This window comes from Solea solea, chromosome 7 (genome assembly GCF_958295425.1).
Source record: "Solea solea chromosome 7, fSolSol10.1, whole genome shotgun sequence".
In the NCBI taxonomy this organism is placed as follows: Eukaryota; Metazoa; Chordata; class Actinopteri; order Pleuronectiformes; family Soleidae; genus Solea; species Solea solea.
This window is the reverse complement of record NC_081140.1, coordinates 29,178,494-29,194,599: the sequence shown is the minus strand read 5'-3', so window position 1 is coordinate 29,194,599 and position 16,106 is coordinate 29,178,494. Positions and strand designations below refer to the sequence as shown.

Below are 16,106 nucleotides of genomic sequence, written 5' to 3'. Positions count from 1 at the left end.
GGGACTTGCTTGTTGAGTTAAAACAAACACACGTAGCAGAGACAGTTTCACCTGCTCATCGTAGCATTCACCCTCATGTGTGGTCAGGAGTTAACTTCATGCCCTGAGTATGAGTCTTATATTCTGTCTTTATTCTTTCACCTCACTGGCAGCTCAGCCTCACACACACACACAAGGAAGAAGAGTATGATTTATTCATGATAACATGATATTAGGAGGTGATCGGGGAGAAAACACACACACACACACACACACACACACACACACACACATGAGGAGAACATGCTACCTCCACACAGAAACACTGTAACGTCATTTAAAAATCTACGGCAGTGTCTCTGCAGAGGATGAGTGTGTGTTTGTCGCTGTCCTCGTCTCCCCCTGTGTGTGTGTGTGTGTGTGTGTGTGTGTCTGTGTGTGTGTGTGTGTGTGTGCACAAACCTCTCCAAACACATTATTAGCTCTGACTGCTAATGAATGTACCTGATAGTGCTGGTGTCAGGAGTGAGGTGCCAACACACATGCACACACACACACACACACACACACACACACACACAGTTGGGGAAACATCAGTTGGACGTGTGTTACTGTTCTCAAATTGATTTCCTGTGGCAGCGTCTGTCGCCGTGTGAAGAGGAAAGAAGGAGGAAAAACATTCTGAAGAATCCAAACTCATGTGAGCAGCAGCAGTAGCAGCAGCAGCTTCAGCAGCAGCAGCAGCAGCAGCACAGAGAAAGTAGAATGGATTTAATAGATTCACTGCAGCATTAAATATGACTAATTTACCTACAGGGAAAGAGCAGAGGAGGAGGAGGAGGAGGAGACCACCTATGTCCTCAGCTCTTACAGAGCCACAGAATGAGTCTGTAGCTCCGCAGAAACAGAAACAGCAGCAGTAGCAGCAGAAACAACAGCAGTAGCAGCAGCAGCAACAGCAGAAACAGCAGCAGTAACAGCAACAGCAGCAGCAACAACAACAGCAGAAACAGCAGCAGCAACAGCAGCAGCAACATCATCAGCAGAAACAGCAGCAGAAACAGCAGCAGCAACAGCATCAGCAGAAACAGCAACAGCAACAGCAGCAGAAACAGCAGCAGCAGCAGCAGAAACAGTAGCAGCAGCAGAAACAGCAGCAATAGAAACAGCAGCAGTAACAGCAACAGCAGAAACAGCAGCAGCAGCAGAAACAACAGCAGTAACAGCAACAGCAGAAACAGCAGCAGCAGCAGAAACAGCAGCAACAGCAGCAGTACAGCAACAGCAGAAACAGCAGCAGCAGAAACAACAGCAGCTGAAACAGCAGCAACAGCAGGAGCAGAAACAACAGCAGTAACAGCAGCAGCAGAAACCGCAGCAGCAGCAGAAACCGCAGCAACAGCAGTAGCAGCAGAAACAGCAGCAGTACAGCAACAGCAGAAACAGCAGCAGCAGCAGAAACAGCAGCAACGGCAGAAACAGCAGCAGCAGAAACAACAGCAGTAACAGCAGCAGCAGAAACAGCAGCAACAGCAGCAGCAGAAACAGCAGCAGTAACAGCAACAGCAGAAACAGCAGCAGCAGCAGAAACAGCATCAGCAGAGTCTGGTCTCAGCAGAGTCTGGTCTCAGTAGAGTCTGGTCTCAGCAGAGTCTGGTCTCAACAGAGTCTGGTCTCAGCAGAGTCTGGCAGCAGCAACAGCATCAGCAGAAACAGTGCAGTAACAGCAGCAGCAACAGCATCAGCAGAAACAGCAGCAGAAACAGCAGCAGCAGCAGCAGAAACAGTAGCAGCAGCAGAAACAGCAGCAATGGAAACAGCAGCAGTAACAGCAACAGCAGAAACAGCAGCAGTAACAGCAACAGCAGAAACAACAGCAGCAGCAGCGGAAACAACAGCAGTAACAGCAGCAGTACAGCAACAGCAGAAACAGCAGCAGCAGCAGAAACAGCAGCAACGGCAGAAACAGCAGCAGCAGAAACAACAGCAGCAGAAACAGCAGCAACAGCAGCAGCAGAAACAACAGCAACAGAAACAGCAGCAACAGCAGTAGCAGCAGAAACAGCAGCAGCAGAAACAGCAGTAGCAGCAGAAACAGCAGCAGCAGCAGAAACAGCAGCAGCAGAAACAGCAGCAGCAGCAGAAACAGCATCAGCAGAGTCTGGTCTCAGCAGAGTCTGGTCTCAGCAGTCTGGTCTCAGCAGAGTCTGGTCTCAGCAGTCTGGTCTCAGCAGAGTCTGGTCTCAACAGAGTCTGGTCTCAACAGAGTCTGGTCTCAGCAGTCTGGTCTCAGCAGTCTGGTCTCAGCAGAGTCTGGTCTCAACAGAGTCTGGTCTCAGCAGAGTCTGGTCTCAGCAGAGTCTGGTCTCAGCAGTCTGGTCTCAGCAGAGTCTGGTCTCAACAGAGTCTGGTCTCAGCAGAGTCTGGTCTCAACAGAGTCTGGTCTCAGCAGAGTCTGGTCTCAGCAGTCTGGTCTCAACAGAGTCTGGTCTCAACAGAGTCTGGTCTCAGCAGAGTCTGGTCTCAGCAGAGTCTGGTCTCAACAGAGTCTGGTCTCAACAGAGTCTGGTCTCAGCAGTCTGATCTCAGCAGAGTCTGGTCTCAGCAGAGTCTGGTCTCAGCAGAGTCTGGTCTCAACAGAGTCTGGTCTCAACAGAGTCTGGTCTCAGCAGTCTGATCTCAGCAGAGTCTGGTCTCAGCAGTCTGATCTCAGCAGAGTCTGGTCTCAGCAGTCTGGTCTCAGCCGAGTCTGGTCTCAACAGAGTCTGATCTCAACAGAGTCTGGTCTCAACAGAGTCTGGTCTCAGCAGTCTGATCTCAGCAGAGTCTGGTCTCAGCAGTCTGGTCTCAGCCGAGTCTGGTCTCAACAGAGTCTGGTCTCAGCAGTCTGGTCTCAACAGAGTCTGGTCTCAGCAGTCTGGTCTCAACAGAGTCTGGTCTCAGCAGAGTCTGGTCTCAGCAGAGTCTGGTCTCAGCAGTCTGGTCTCAGCAGAGTCTGGTCTCAACAGAGTCTGGTCTCAGCAGTCTGGTCTCAACAGAGTCTGGTCTCAGCAGTCTGGTCTCAGCAGAGTCTGGTCTCAACAGAGTCTGGTCTCAGCAGTCTGGTCTCAGCAGAGTCTGGTCTCAACAGAGTCTGGTCTCAGCAGTCTGGTCTCAACAGAGTCTGGTCTCAGCAGTCTGGTCTCAGCAGAGTCTGGTCTCAGTAGAGTCTGGTCTCAGCAGTCTGGTCTCAGCAGAGTCTGGTCTCAGTAGAGTCTGGTCTCAGCAGTCTGGTCTCAGCAGAGTCTGGTCTCAGCAGTCTGGTCTCAGCAGAGTCTGGTCTCAGCAGTCTGGTCTCAGCAGTGTCTGGTCTCAACAGAGTCTGGTCTCAGCAGTCTGGTCTCAGCAGAGTCTGGTCTCAACAGAGTCTGGTCTCAGCAGTCTGGTCTCAACAGAGTCTGGTCTCAGCAGTCTGGTCTCAGCAGAGTCTGGTCTCAGTAGAGTCTGGTCTCAGCAGTCTGGTCTCAGCCGAGTCTGGTCTCAGTAGAGTCTGGTCTCAGCAGTCTGGTCTCAGCAGAGTCTGGTCTCAGCAGTCTGGTCTCAACAGAGTCTGGTCTCAGCAGAGTCTGGTCTCAGCAGAGTCTGGTCTCAGCAGAGTCTGGTCTCAGAGTCTCATGGACTCGCTGGTGTCTGTCAGTGTGTCCTCGTCCGTCACTGCTGCTCAAACACTGGGGCGAGGACATGTTTTTTTATGGTCCTTAAACAGATCATTTAGTCAAGATTTATGTGCAGATTATTAGATTAGATTAGACTTTATAGAGGGTAATCTTGATGGGAAAGAAGATGGAGGCAGATGATCTGCTGTGGTGAAGGGAGAAGCTGAAAGAGAAGATTAGATTTGACTTTATTGATCTATATAAAAATTACACAAATCCCCAAAAATCTGCAGTGTTAAGTGTTTATAAATATCACATGTTTAAAATGCTGTTGTAATCTGGTTACTAGGAAACACTCGCCCTAATCCAAACAATTCTTTTTCTGGGAAGTTGTTTTAATTTTTTGCTCTAAAGAAAAATAATCTTAATTTTACTGACTTTGTTTCATTAAGATTTAACAGAGACCATGAAGCTGACTTCATTGATTTCATTTGAGGTTTGTTTAGATTAGAGTGAATTTAGAGATTAACCCTTTTTATGAGCATCATGATAATCTGGATTTATTTCGATGTTACGAGGATTGTCACAGAAAATGTTCAGTGAGTGATTTTTAACTTTCACTGTCATTGTCAGTCATTCAGACGTGTGACGGTGAATCTCGTCTGTGATTGGACGCTCGTTCCTCGTTACCTAGGGGAGGCGGAGTCACAGCCTGCACAGATCACAGTCCACAGTTCACACACAGCGTCTCTTTATCACAGACATCATTTGCTGAACTTTAACCCGCAGACGTGCTGCGGACCCACAGATGTGCTGCGGACCCACAGACCTCTCTCTCACCCTCTCACTCACCCTCTCACTCCGTCACAATGAAGCCACAGACGCCGCGTCATTCACCAGCAGTTTAAAGGAAATTAGACTGAGAGATTATTGAGATGACGGTTTTGTTTGTTTTGTGTTTGTAGAAAAATGAACAAACCTCTAAAAACTGCAAGCTTCCCTTCAAATAATCACACGCAGATAAATGAATCATCTTTTTATGTAAAACAGGGCTCGGTGTTAATAAGACTAACAAGCGCTTGCATAATCGAGTCATTATGGGATGCAGACAAAGAGTCTCACCTGACGTGTCAAACCTTTGCTCGCAGGCAAAGCTGCGTTTGGAATAAGAATCAGAGTTTTGTCTTATTTTGACACTTCACACTGACAGAGTGTGTGTGTGTGTGTGTGTGTGTGTGTGTGTGTGTACACCTGGTATTCCTCATGTTGTGGGGACAGAAATCAAGTCCTCATGATGTAATGACTACATTTTAAGGTGAAGCTGTGTTTTAAAGTTAGGGTCAGAGTAAGTCTCCAGGAAATGATTATAAAGTAATGTCCTCTGAAACCATGGAAACCTGTGTGTGTGTGTGTGTGTGTGTGTGTGTGTGTGTGTGTGTGTGTGACCAACAAACAGCTTCATTAATTTTTAATGAGTTTTACATCTGGTCACTTTTTTTTTCATCTACAGAGCTCCCCCTACAGTTTGGGAGTACATATTTATATACATATATATATATATATATATATATATATATATACATATGTGTGTATACGTATATATATGTATATATATATATATAGATATATATATATACATATATATGTATATATATATATATATACATATATACAGTATATACATATATGTATATAATGTGTATATATACACATATGTATATACTGTATATATGTATATATATATATATATACATATATATGTATATATATATATCTATATATATATGACCTACTGCCTTTTTCAAATCGCATGAGGCGTAACATTTGTTATGGTAAAATATCATTTTACTGTCTTGCCTCATACACACACACCTTCTGTCCTTATCTCTGCCCCAGGACAGACAGATGGTCACAATAACAGTAAAATCGACTCATATTAATATTAATACCATCATTAGTGCTGTCAAACGATTAAAATGTTTAATTGCAATTAATCGCATTAATGTCATAGTTAACTCGCGATTAATCGCACATTTGTATCTATTCTAAATGTCCCTTGATTTCTTTGTGTCTCATTATTTTTTCACATTTTAATGCTCTTATCATCATAGATCTGCTTGCTTTATACAGATGTTTTTTTTATTGAGACAAATTTGACTTATTCCTCTTATTGTGACGTAAACACAAAGCTGTGGCTGCTGTTGTCATGCAGAAATATAAATTATTCTGTTTTCTTTTAAATGCACCCGGGGGCAGAGAGAGAGTCTGAAGAAGCCGAGTTCATACACGACACAGACGACGCTGCGTCTGCAGAGAGTTCACGTCGCCGCGCACACACTCGCTCTGCTGCCTCACACACATTTAATCACACTTTCATTTCAGCGTCGCTTCGCCGAGTCCAGGTCTCTGCAGATGTGTCTCACCTGCTTTCATACTCTGACAATACAGCATCACACCAGCTTATTTTATGTTTCTGCAAACAGATTCACTGCAAAGACGACAGATATTCTGATTTTATTAACAAATGAAGGCGCTCGAAAGTAAACAGTCACTCCTCAAATGAATGACTGAAGAAGAAGAGGGAGTTTACAGCGGGATAATGGTGGAGAAAACTACGCTAGTGGTCTTTGTGACCTTTGACCTTACTCTATGTTGTGAAAAATCCTTTAAACTTTTCACGTTTGTTTTCTTCACTTAGACAGAAATCGTCACGTATCGCTGTTTGATTGTCTCGCGATATATTGATTATCACAGAATCGTTGTATCGTGATATTATCGCTATCGTGGACCACGTATCGTGTATCGTACGTGACGTAACATTCACAGCCATATTCTAAAGAGTGTTCTAAAGACTCTAAGTGACTCAAAGTTGGACTGATTAATCACTGCTCAGAGGCGGGTCAAAGAGAGCGTTCACATCCTCGCGTCATCGACATCAGGAAGTCGCCGAGTGGGAAGAGAAATGTGGCCTCGGGTCTCAGGAACAGAAGGATTAGTGAATCAGTTTTGTGTGTGCATGACTCTGTTTGCTGTAATTGTTTAGACTTAAAGTGTTTGAATTGAACTGGGGGTCAAAGGTGAACGCCATGAGCCATCAGTGGTGGAACTAAGCCAAACTGTATGTAATAAGGCATAAGTATTATGTTTTTCTCTCTCTGTTGTGGAAACGTCTGCAGAGAAGAAACCGTTGTCTCGTGTGGTGACTAAACTAAACTACTATATAAACTAAATGAAATTTCACAACAAAAATAGTTTACAAAACTATCACAGATAGAAATGACTAAAACGTGACTAAAACTATCACATATAGAAATGACTAAAACGTGACTAAAACTATCACATATAGAAATGACTAAAACGTGACTAAAACTATCACATATAGAAATTACTAAAACGTGACTAAAACTATCACATATACAAATGACTAAAACGTGACTAAAACTATCACATATAGAAATTACTAAAACGTGACTAAAACTATCACATATAGAAATTACTAAAACGTGACTAAAACTATCACATATACAAATGACTAAAACGTGACTAAAACTATCACATATAGAAATTACTAAAACGTGACTAAAACTATCACATATACAAATGACTAAAACGTGACTAAAACTATCACATATAGAAATTACTAAAACGTGACTAAAACTATCACATATAGAAATTACTAAAACGTGACTAAAACTATCACATATACAAATGACTAAAACGTGACTAAAACTATCACATATAGAAATTACTAAAACGTGACTAAAACTATCACATATAGAAATGACTAAAACGTGACTAAAACTATCACATATACAAATGACTAAAACGTGACTAAAACTATCACATATAGAAATTACTAAAACATGACTAAAACTATCACGTATAGAAATGACTAAAACGTGACTAAAACTACCACATATAGAAATGACTAAAACGTGACTAAAACTACCACATATAGAAATTACTAAAACTACCACATATAGAAATGACTAAAACGTGACTAAAACTATCACATATAGAAATGACTAAAACGTGACTAAAACTACCACATATAGAAATTACTAAAACTACCACATATAGAAATGACTAAAACGTGACTAAAACTACCACATATAGAAATGACTAAAACGTGACTAAAACTACCACATATAGAAATTACTAAAACTACCACATATAGAAATGACTAAAACGTGACTAAAACTACCACATATAGAAATGACTAAAACGTGACTAAAACTACCACATATAGAAATGACTAAAATGTGACTAAAACTACCACATATAGAAATGACTAAAATGTGACTAAAACTACCACATATAGAAATGACTAAAACGTGACTAAAACTACCACATATAGAAATGACTAAAACGTGACTAAAACTACCACATATAGAAATGACTAAAATGTGACTAAAACTACCACATATAGAAATGACTAAAACGTGACTAAAACTATCACATATAGAAATGACTAAAACGTGACTAAAACTATCACATATAGAAATGACTAAAACGTGACTAAAACTATCACATATACAAATGACTAAAACGTGACTAAAACTATCACATATAGAAATTACTAAAACGTGACTAAAACTATCACGTATAGAAATGACTAAAACGTGACTAAAACTACCACATATAGAAATGACTAAAACGTGACTAAAACTACCACATATAGAAATGACTAAAACGTGACTAAAACTACCACATATAGAAATTACTAAAACTACCACATATAGAAATGACTAAAACGTGACTAAAACTATCACATATAGAAATGACTAAAACGTGACTAAAACTACCACATATAGAAATTACTAAAACTACCACATATAGAAATGACTAAAACGTGACTAAAACTACCACATATAGAAATGACTAAAACGTGACTAAAACTACCACATATAGAAATGACTAAAATGTGACTAAAACTACCACATATAGAAATGACTAAAATGTGACTAAAACTACCACATATAGAAATGACTAAAACGTGACTAAAACTACCACATATAGAAATGACTAAAACGTGACTAAAACTACCACATATAGAAATGACTAAAATGTGACTAAAACTACCACATATAGAAATGACTAAAACGTGACTAAAACTGTCACATATAGAAATGACTAAAACGTGACTAAAACTACCACATATAGAAATGACTAAAACGTGACTAAAACTACCACATATAGAAATGACTAAAACGTGACTAAAACTACCACATATAGAAATGACTAAAACGCTCTCAGGGAGCTCGGGCTCAAAGTCCAGTGGCTCCGCCCCTGAAAAGTGTCAAAATCTTGAGATGACGGTTTCTTCTCTGCAGATAAAGTCGTTCAGCTCCGAGCGTCTACACACAACAATAATAAGTTTCCTCGAGCGGAGTCTGGACGCCGGCGAGTATGCAACGTCATCCGGAGAATCTCAGCGTCGTCGCGTCTGTGCATTGACTTGAACACAGAATCACACACTGGACCTTTAAGGAAAACTAAGTGTGTATTTTTCTCTCCTCAGTCTGAATCCTTACAGCTACGATGAGAGCTGCGTCTCCAGCAGCGTGGACCACCTCCCGCTCGCCGCCCTCCCCCTCCTCGCCATCGTCTCTCCGCGTTACCAGGACGCCGTGGCAACCGTCATCGCCCGAGCCAACCAGGTGTACCGCAGCTTCCTGCAGTCGGAGGACGGACAGGGCTTCAGCGGTCAGGTCAGTGGTGTTTCCTTCAGGAGAGGTCAGAGGTCAGAGGTGAAGTGTGTGCAGTGTGTGTGTGAGTGGGCTGTGTTCAGCTCAGAGGCTGCTGTTAGAACTAATGAGGTAATAAAGACCCCGCCTTTGCGCTGCTGCTCGTCACAAACCTCAAGTGTCCGACGTGTAATTGAAATAATAATGTGTTCTTAGCGGAGCCGTCGTCGTATTATTGACTTTTTTTTTTTTTTCTTACGGCAGAAACTGAAACCACAATAAACTTAAATTTATGAGCTGGAAAAATCCATAAACAGTTTTTTTTAATCCTCACAGAGCTGCTTTTTAGGAGCCATGAAACGCTATATTTAGAAAACCAGTTCTCGACTCAAAACACCTCTAAACACCACTCCTGTGTTTTCAGCTGGAGACGACAACATATTCACATATTTGGGGAAATGATGACGTCACAGCCTCAACTCTGACAATCTGAGCTTCAGCTGTGGCAAAGCAAGATATTGTGACCCTGATTACAAAATAAATGTTGACATAATCTTGTAACTAATGTACATCTGTTATCTGTTATCTTATATTATTATTATTTACAAGAAATAATACATGACTACATAAAACATAGACTCATTCATCTGAAGCAAAAGTTTGGGAAAATGTTGCAAATTTGTTTTTTTATGACCCAAAAATCGTCTCCTGTGACCATCTGTAGGCCCCGGGCCAGCATTTGAGAACCACTGTTGACATTTTTCTTTAAAGTGCGTTTAAAGGGTTTGTCTCTGTGTTGGACGTGAGGAGACGTTGTTAGTTCTGACCAAAGACATTAAAAAGAGACAGAAATGTGTGTTTATAATCATAATCATCATCATCCGATTGTTTTATTTATGATATTTGTTCAAATCTGTGGACGTTTTTATTTCATCAGGTTTTTGTTCCATGATGAGTCGACTTTTGTCTTTATTACGTTTATTGTAACGATAACAACGATAATGTCTCTATTTTCCCCTGCAGCTCGTCTCATAATAACTTTTTAATAGTTTTCCGCCTGATGATGATGGAAACATTAAAGCTGCTGCTGCTTATCACAAAAAAAGGATCTTTGCTGCGGATTCATTTGAAGCAAGAGTTTTTCCCACAATGCACTGCGTCCCTCTGGTGATGTTGTATTTTTCTGACCCAGAAAAACTAACGCAGCTGGTAAATACTTCATGAATAAACAGGAGAACACAGCAGCTGCTTCATGTGTCAAAATAAAACTATTTTCTAAATAATAAAAATGCTCAGGTTCAGTGAACTTTGAAATTTACTTTCTTTGTGTTCACTCATGATTCAGTGCATTTAAAAATAAAACATTTAAATATAACGTCATTATTTAGCATCAAATACAATCATTTCCTCGCTATTTCAGCTGCTTAGAGGCCGATAATTAGAACATGAGCGATAAGTTTAACGCAGCACTCGTTAAAAGGTTTGAGATCAAACACAAAGTCTAAAAAGGATGAAATATTATAGCTGTATATAAATAAATAAATGAAAAAAGACGATAGACTGAGTCCGTGTTGATAAATGTGTGATTTTTAACACGTCCAGGAAAATTAAAATAATCACCAAACACCGTGACGACCGATCTGTTTGTTTACACTGTTAAAAATACTCAACAGTGAAGTAAACAAAACACAGACGACTAAATAACGTGTTTCCTGTGCAGGTGTGTCTGATGGGCGACTGTGTGGGCGGAGTCCTGTGCTTCGACGCTCTGTGCTTCAGTAACCAGCAGAGATGTGGCAGCAGGAACGACAGCACCGAGAGCCTCAAGGTAACAAGAGGATGAAGGTGATGATGGTGGTGGTGATGAAGATGTGCGGGGCTGGTAACGTCTGTGGAAAGGACATTTCATGTTCACTGGTGATACATGAGATTGAGAATAATCCAGATTATATGTCTGCTTCTATTATCTGTCACTACAATTCACACACAACAGTTCACACCATAAACAAACACTAGGGGTCAGTGGAGAGAAAAATCTCTGACAGAAACAGACTGTGCAGCATCTGCCGAGACGGGTTGTGGTGAAAGGAAAAACAGACAAACAATTATATCAAGTTATAATATTATATTAAATTATTTTTTCAGCACAACCTGTAGACAATGACGTCTAATGACGTGATTTTTTTTTTTCATTTTCACCAACTATATAATCACCTTTTTATAAAAAAATTAAATAAAAACGTCTATTTTTGTGACTTCTGCACAATTATCACAACTCCCCTTTCTTAGACAAACTAACACATTTTGTAAAGTCTGAAGATGTGACTCGGAAATCGGACTTTAATCTCAGAATTATGTCGGAATGTCAATATTCTGTGTTTAAACTTGTTTTCTTAGAGAAAAAAATGTTATATTCTGGGATTCAAGGGACAAATCTGAGAGAATTATGAGGGGAAAATGGAAATATTTTAAGTAATTTTAAAGTCAAAATTTTGAGAAAAAGCTAACTTTCGTTTGCTGTCCGAAAAACTAAATACATAATAATATTCTGATTTTAAATTCTAAATTTCCTCACAGTTTTATTGGTAAAAAGGGGATTTTTTTTCCTGAGTTTTAAATTGGAATTTTGAGAAAATCGTCTGAGTGTCAGTCTTTATTTATTCCTCTCAGGAAAACTCGGAGGGTCTGAACAGAGACTCCAGTCCTGGTCTAAGCTCCAGTAAAAGACTGAGCAAGAGCAACATCGACGTCTCTGCACCGAACGAAGGTCACGGTCAGACGGAGCCGCCGCTGAGTCGCAAACAGAGCGACTCGTATGACGGAGACACTTCGTCCACCGGACAACACGGATTCTTCTCCAGGTCTCACACACACACACACACACACACACACACGCACACACACACACACACACACACACACGTATGAATGTTTGATGTTCACTTTAGAGCCTGACTTATTAATTATTAAACTTAAAAATGGCCTGAACTGGAAAACAAATATGACGAGGACTTTCTTTTCAAAGAGTCGTTCAAAAGACTCGACTCATTGTTTCAAACAAACTCATTTAATAGAAAATAATCACTTATGAGGTAAGATGTGGATCAGAATGATTCAAACTTTCACATCCCAACAACATATACTTGACTGCTGTAAGTTATTCTGAAATGTTGTTTATATACAGTATATAAGACATGAAGAACAGGATGAAAAAACTGAAAAGTTAAAGTCTGTGACATTAAAATGGACGAAGACAAACGATTTTAATCAACTAATGAACTAATGGAGACACTGGAGAGAGGAGACGAGACGAGAGGAGACGAGAGGAGACGCACAAGTGCGAGCAGAGAGTGAGTCAGAAAAAGGAGCTAATAATTGAAAAGAGACGATTTAATATAACGAGACAAATGTCAAATCTCAGCCAGTGAAACATTCTGTCTCGAGTAACTTCATCAGAACAATGAGACACAATTCACTGCTGACTCAACAGAGACTTCATCAGGTTCTTAAACGTCAACAGTCAACAGTCTGTTCGAACAAACAACAACAAATAAAGAATGTACTTACTGCCTTTTATCTTCTGCACTAAAGACGTTCTCCTGTCAAAGTGCGATATAACGGCACAGTTTATGTGACAGGAGTTTTGAAAGCTGAAGGTTTAAATGGATGAATAATAAGTCATTTACAGGTCGTCAGGGTCAGTGTGTTACTGTGAAAGCCTGTGGTGTCAGCAAGCTGTCAGTGGGCGGGGCCTCTGTGCTGATCCCGCCCCTGCCTGCTGACCTTATGACAGTTTTGCATTTGTCTTCCTCTGTGTCCGTACACTGTCTGATTTCTGTGTTATATACATATATACATATATACATATATACATTATATACACATATACATTTATACATTATATACATATATACATTATATACACGTATACATTTATACATTATATACATATATACATTATATACACACATACATTATATACATATATACATACGTACATTATATACATATATACATTATATACACATACATTATTTACATATATACATATATACTGTACATCATATACATAATATACATATATACATTATATACATACGTACATTATATACATATATATTATACTTTATATACATATATACATTATATACACATATACATTTATACATTATATACACACATACATTATATACATATATACATACGTACATTATATACATATATACACATACATTATATACACATACATTATATACATATATACTGTACATCATATACATAATATACATATATACATTATATACACATACATTATATACATATATACATTATATACACATACATTATATACGTATATACTGTACATCATATACATTATATACATATATTATATACTTTATATACATATATACATTATATACATATATACATCATATACATAATATACATATATACATTATATACACACATACATTATATACACATTATATACATTATATACATAAATTCATAGGCTGAGGTGTGTGTTATGGTTTGTGTATAAAAATGATCAAAGGCGATTTTCACCTGCTCAGCTTGCAACAAAGAAACATCAGATGTTCAGATTGTTATTGATGTCTTTGTCGTTCATGTAATCATCCAGATGTTGCACATCGGCACTGGTCCAGTTTGTCCTGGAATGTGTCTCTGTGTGTGTGTGTGTGTGTGTGTGTGTGTGTGTGTGTCTCTCTGCTGCTGCTGCGTCTCCTCTTCATCAGTATGTGCAGCTCGACTGCTCGGCCTCTGCTCGTCTATAAATAGCCTGTTTGTGCCACTGAGTCTGTGCTGCGGGTACATTTAGCTTGGTCACGGAACCTGCAGGGGCTTTTGCTGCCATGTTGACTCAATTCATGTAACCAGTGTTCCCATTCTCCATCACACACACACACACACACACACACACACACACACACACAGAGAGACACTTCACAGTTCCACCAGTCTGTGTTCATGGCACCTCAGCCGTCGCCTTTCACTTCTTGTTTCACTCCTGATTAAGCTGCAGTCTGCGTTCATGTGGAGGGAAGCCCCCACTCTGTTCTCTCTGCTCGTCCCCGTGGATTTTCCCACTCACCAGTGGAGCTTATTAAAACTGCCTTTCACCCACATTATCCCCCCCGATTCCACCTGTGGTTCACTGACTCTCCTCCTGCTTTGGACCTGACTGAGAATCACATATGAGGCACTCGCAGCTTTTCAGTAATCCACTCAGACTCTTTCCAAAGATGCACAGATGTTCTAGATGTTCATCTAAAGCAGAACGATGCAGGATTTTTACCCTCGTTTATCATCTTCAGAGTGAAGATAAAGAAAGATTTTAAACCTAACAATGTATGTGTGGTTTAACCTTAATGACCTTGAGTTTAACACGTAAACATAGATAAACCAAGTCATTCATATGAGTGGAAGATTCGACGCATGCTGTATGAGAGTCTGGGGAAAAAAAGAACAGAACGAGAGATTAAAAATAGAAAGAAGTGAACGACGCGGTGCATGGAAAAGAGAGAGAAGTCACTAATTAAAAAATGGAAGCAAAAATACAAACAAAGCAGCGCTGATTTAGCTGGAGACAGTTGGCTAATGTCTTTGTCCCCGCGCAGGATTAATGAGGAAATCCCGTCTCACTGGAGAACAGATGAGGCAGAGACGAGTCTGTTCAAACAGCTGTGAGAAGATGAGCGAAGACGACTCTGAGAAACAGCCACGATGTCGGAGAACGACAGAGTCCAAACAAAGTGTCGTTCAGATAAATCAACTGTGAAAGGAATAATTCAGATGGTTTAGTTTTAATCACCTGAGGCCGCAGCTAATGGACTTTATTTCAGTCTGTATTGTCTTTTTTGTATCAACAGAACAATAGAACTGATTAATAATAGGTTCCTTTTCACATGTTAGGTTAAACAATTTATTGGTTAAACCAATAAATCCTCCACATCAACTCCCTGTACTCCAAAAAGTAAAGTAAAATTATTATAATATAACAGAACTAAGAGAGAAGTGTATCAGTTTGAATATATATCAAATCTGAAAATCTAAATCTAAAAAAAGTGGCACAAACTTTGTATTTTTGATATAATTTTAAATTTTCACTTCTCTTCATTTGACGCTATGTAAAACGAATAGTTACGTTCCTCGCCTTAAGTACATAAATGTACCAATTGAAACTCAATATAAAGTAATTTCTCTCATCATGGAAAATAAATCATGCATTCCTCACTTTTATACTTGTATTCAGAGGTTTTGGCCTCAGATTTATATTTTTAATGATTCCTCTTCAAACTGACCCAGTTTCCCAGTTAGTACTGTTTTTCAGTGGACTGATGATGGCTGAAAATGTATTTCAATTCAATTCTATTCAATTGTATTTATATATTATCCCTAATTCATAAGGTATTTTACATGGTAAAGGTCACGACCTTACCATTATTACAGAGAACAGAACACAATGAGCGAGCACTTGAAACAGGAGAGAGAGAAAACTCCCTGACCATGACCACATGGACGCACGCGGGTTTAAAACGTCATTTAATGAAAGTAAAGCATTACTAATATTTAGTTGTAATTGGACTTTTTTGGACTTAAGGTGCTGAGAGTGCAGTTTGTGTTATTACACACACACACACACACACACAAAAAGAGCAAAAATGCTAATAGTTGTTCATAAACTATGTTGTTGTCAGACTGTGTTACCCAAGGAAATCTCATGATTATGTAGAAAATTTATTGTACTTTTTTTTTTACGGTTTGTGCTATCTAAAAAATTCTG

At 39.6% G+C, this 16,106-nt stretch overlaps 1 protein-coding gene across 1 annotated transcript in view; it reads left to right on the top strand.

The window, feature by feature from the left end:
• The window catches only part of pitpnm3 (PITPNM family member 3), an 85,652-nt gene that overhangs the window by 39,587 nt on the left and 29,959 nt on the right, over positions 1-16,106 (top strand). The window contains 3 exon segments of the mRNA XM_058634996.1: positions 9,136-9,325; positions 11,022-11,129; positions 11,972-12,162. Of these exon segments, the coding sequence (XP_058490979.1) occupies positions 9,136-9,325; positions 11,022-11,129; positions 11,972-12,162 (489 nt within the window).